The sequence below is a fragment of the Pterocles gutturalis genome, unplaced genomic scaffold (assembly GCF_000699245.1).
Source record: "Pterocles gutturalis isolate BGI_N339 unplaced genomic scaffold, ASM69924v1 scaffold30911, whole genome shotgun sequence".
In the NCBI taxonomy this organism is placed as follows: domain Eukaryota; kingdom Metazoa; phylum Chordata; class Aves; order Pterocliformes; family Pteroclidae; genus Pterocles; species Pterocles gutturalis.
In genome coordinates, this window is record NW_010106426.1 from 1 (window position 1) to 4,552 (window position 4,552).

Here is a 4,552-nt window from a genome sequence, read left to right on the forward strand (position 1 = left end):
GGCCTTTCAGAATGACACGGGTAGCGGAATTGGGGTTTCCGTTTGTTCATACAAAAATCATTCTGATTTCAGTGGAAACAATTTTGAAATTATCATCATAGATGATGGAAGCCCGGATGGGACACAGGAAATTGCTGAACAATTGGAAAAGATCTATGGATCAGATAAAATAGTGAGTTGTATGTTCTGGTTTGTTGGGTTGTTTTTTTGTTTTGTTTTGTTTTTTTTTCTGTTTTATTACGAAGTACTTGAAATCCATAGAGAACTGGAACAGAGTCCCTGGATTCTGAACTTTCTGTACATCCCTGAACAAGGCTTTGCAGACCACTCCAGACAAGTGTAAAGTTACGATAGTCCTGCAGCTGTTCAGCAGCACTATGAACTGAAATGCAGAATCATAAATTAATATTTGCAAGATGTTTTCAGTACTTTGTGCGTTGCTGTGTGCTAGTGAGTAATGAATAGTGGTTGTTAGCATGCTTTGTGCATGCCGGAGGGAAAGATGAGGTTTGGATAAGCTTTAATTTCATTTTAAGTGACTGCAGAAATAGGGAAATGGGAAAGATGAAAGCTAGTCTGGTCTTGTGATTTATTTTTAATCTATCTAGTTGCATGCCTCAAGAACAGGACTTTTTTTCCTATTTAATATATTACCGTATAACCAACCGTTAATTATATACAAGAGTCTGTCATTTATTTAGTCTTTATGAGCCATTAAAGCCACTTTTTTGTGGTGGGGCAATAAAAGTTTTATCACAGAACAGTGTAAAATCCCGATGTTCGGTTTGACAGTTTTGTGCTGTGGAGCAGTGTCAGACACTTTCCTAATCTGTTACTGTGTAAATGGAAGGTTTTTACAAGTATTGGTGAGTTAAGGACCATTTGTAGAGATTGCTTTAAGAGCACTGTATATAGGATGTTTTAGAGTCTTTTTTCCCTATTTTTTTTATTTTTTAATACTAGTAATAGAGAATTTTAAAATAATTAGCCAACTTTTCCTCACTGCTAAGGGTTTCATTTTGAAGTTGAATCTGTAGACCAACTTTTGCAGCTGTGTTGAGCCAAGCACACTGGAGTGGAATTACAGGGAGGTACTGCTCTCAGCTCACACTGATATTACTGCAGAAGTGTAGATCAGCTGTGATTTCTCATTAGGTCACTTTTCTTTGTTTCCTGATTATTTTTTTTTTTAACATGAAATTCTTTTCTTTGTTTCCTGAGCAAAATCTCTGTTCTGACTTGTGCTCAGGAATCGTCATCCAAATAACTTGATGGAGCTTCCCACGTAGTACATTATGCTTACTGACCAGGGTACGTTGTTGACCTAATGAGAGGCCAATGTGTTCAAGGAAGTAGATGAGGAATCAGTGTTCTGTTGTTTTGGGTTTGGTGGTTTGGTTTTTTTTTTTTGGTAAATGTTCAAATTTAACTATTTATTAAAGGAAAAAAAAAAAAACAACAAACGGAAACCAAAATAACAAATCAGCAGAAGCACTAATGATTACTAACTCTTTCATATCCATGCCCCCCTCTGAATTACATTACTTATGACCTCTCAGATAATGCATCAAAATTAGCCAATATTTAAAAGTGAGATTTAAAATTTGTTTTTGAAATATATTTAGATGACTGCTTATTAGATGACTGCTTAAATGTCTACTCTCTCCTTCCCAAATGCTGAATTATATCAAAGGTGCTTTAGGAAAAGTTGAAAGTTAAATTACTGTTATGATGACCTAAAAGTTAGATTCCTCTTTTGTTAGTGGCGGTGCCCCCTTCTCCCCTGTGCCTCATATGACCCTGCAGGAGCTGAGGATAGTTGGCACAGGTTTAAGGCTTGGTCACTCATATTCTGCAAGATCAGTGATATTGTTATATGGTCATTATTCATGGATTATATCTATATGCACATGAAAATCTTGAATTTATATTCAATACTAAAAGTGTGCTAAATTACTTTGGGAAACTTGCTACAATATTTGCTTTTAGTGTCTGTCATTCCTTAACAGTAATGGTGCTGTGGAGACTGTTCAGATTTATAACTGTTTCAGATAGTAGAATTAGAAGAAATCCTTCAGTTACTAAGATGGTGCTTTTAATTTTGTGTTTTACTGCAGAACTACTAAGTAAAGTTTAAAAGGGTTTTTTGTTTAAATATGACCTGATCAAATACCTGTTTAATATAATGGTTTGTTTCTCCTGTATTTTGACAGATAAATTTGGGGGTTTTTATTTTATCTAAATTTCTAAGAATGAAAAGTACATTTTCAATTATTTTTATACCTTAAAAATAGCAATTTTTAAGGTGTCACTAAAATTAACTAAAAATTGTATTTTAAGTAACATTTGTATATTTTAATATATCCTGCAGCTTCTAAGACCCAGAGAAAGAAAGTTGGGCCTCGGTAAGTCCTTATCGACCGAAAAAAAGTCTGCCCTATTCTTTGATTGATTCTAGTGTACAAAGTTCCAGAAGAAATCACAGTAAATCCCAAAAGCGGAAATATATGTTTTCATAAAGTTTTCTGTAAGTGAACAAGCTTAAAATCTGCACACATGAAAATCATTGAGTATTTACAACAAGTTCCCCACAACCTCAAACCTGAAAACTGTGGCTACTGCAATTCTGCACAACTGTGTTTTCCTGTTACCATCATCCTGCTTCTCCCTCCCATACTGCATTCACTGATTACAGAATGAGGGGTCTAGATTGAGGAAAAAAAATTAACTTTTTATGAGAGCTGCTATTTTTTTTGGAACCTACTGATCCAGAGGGGATAGTGGTACTTTCTGTGCACCCTATCCACATGCAATTAAACCCATCTCAGTGTGAATTATGACTCTAATTAAATAAAAAATACATATCCGACAGATGTCCAGCACTCAAACTACTAAAGTATTGTCTCACCTATTAACTAACGTGAACTGAAGGCTTTGAAGTACATTCCAAAAGTTATTCGTATTGCAGAAAACTTGCTAATTTGGGAGCCAATCTTGTATCACTGAGATTGACTACTGAAATTTGCATGGAGTGATACAGGACTGCAGTTTTTTAGCTCTGATGCTGTATTTCACAGAATATGTAAATAAAGTTTGTCATTAGCATGACCAGAAGGTCGAGGGAAGTGAAATTTTTTCCTCTGAGGGTGGTGAGGCAGTGGCCCAGGTTGCGCAGAGAAGCTGTGGATGCCCCATCCCTGGAGGGGTTCAAGGCCAGGCTGGATGAGGCTTTGGGCAACCTGGGCTAGTGGGAGGTGTCCCTGCCCATGGCAGGGGGGTGGAACTGGATGATCCTTAAGGTCCCCTTTCAACCCAAACCATTCAGTGATTCTATGATTATTTGCTTTAGAAAAAAAGCAGATACCCTCGGAAGTCATAAACAACTTTAAAACTTGTAGAATTGAAACTATCCTAAAATAAAGTGGAGATATTTCCATCTGCCAAGATTCATGTTCTATCCTTATCCCTCCTCTCTTATAATAAGAATGGAGAAAGTGATAAAATGCAGTACCCTGTTTGATTTATTTGAAATCAGCATCTGCCTTTCTTACTAAATGTCTTAGCAACCGCCACTTCCACCTGCTGGTAAAACATTAGAGGTGTCCTGTGTACTGAGCACTGCAGCTAACTAATCTTTCCAGTCCACTGAACAAAAATAAAATTCCAATTTTGTTATTGAGCTGTCTACTTAAATGGCCTTTATATACTTTTTTCTGTATCTCATTTATCTAAGAAACTCCAAAAAGCTTACTTATTTATATGTTTACTGCCTTTTCATCCTTTGTCCTAATTTGACTGGTATTGTAGATGAAAACTGACTTGACTTAATTTTTTCTTGTACCATATCTACTAATCATGTACAATACAGAGATCTGTGATACTCCAACTGTGTAACTTTGCAAACAACATGGAAAAGAAAGTAAAGAGAGGTTGTTCATTAATCAGGAGTTTAGTTCCCTGTGAGAGTGACTACTAAGGACATCAGCTGAGTGTTTTGTTTTCAGTTTTGTCTATTCCTTATGAAGTTAACAGAAAGACTTGAGTAATTTGAATCAGTGGAGCGCATGTGCCAGATTTTAATCTCTGTTGTGCTGCTGTACTGTCCTTGGAAGCAGTGCTGTCTTTGAATTATATGACTTGGGTCAGAAATTTGCATTATTGAGGAAAACTGTAATAGCAAAACTTGTTCCAGTTCTTATCAAGATAGCTACAGCAGTTCACACAGGATGAATAAAACGCAACAAAATCTAAAGAAAGAAAAAAAAAAAAAAGGCTGTCTTCAGGTTAGGTATCAGGATATAATTGATGGTGTCAAGGAGAGCAAACCAAAATTTCTATACCACTAATAGTGAATTCTGAGTCGAGAAATCAGGGGGTTTTTTTACCTGTCAGTGATTATTTTGTTGCCTGTGTCCTATTTCTAGTTTTCTATGCCTCATAAGTGCCCTCAGAAAATGGTATTTCAAATAGTGACCCACTTACCAGCTCATGTTTCCCTGTGCGTTTCTAATGCAGGAGGGTTTGCCAAGGTTTATAGTGCTGAAATTGTAGG

At 36.2% G+C, this 4,552-nt stretch overlaps 1 protein-coding gene across 1 annotated transcript in view; it reads left to right on the forward strand.

Annotated features, from left to right (window-relative positions):
• Positions 1-10: 10 nt before the first annotated feature.
• DPM1 (dolichyl-phosphate mannosyltransferase polypeptide 1, catalytic subunit) overlaps positions 11-4,552 on the forward strand; it is a gene marked incomplete at its 5' end in the record, with an annotated part of 11,346 nt that continues 6,804 nt past the window's right edge. Inside the window, 2 exons of the mRNA XM_010087785.1 lie at positions 11-172; positions 2,372-2,405. Coding sequence (XP_010086087.1) covers positions 11-172; positions 2,372-2,405 — 196 coding nt within the window. The remainder of the gene's footprint in view (positions 173-2,371; positions 2,406-4,552) is intronic.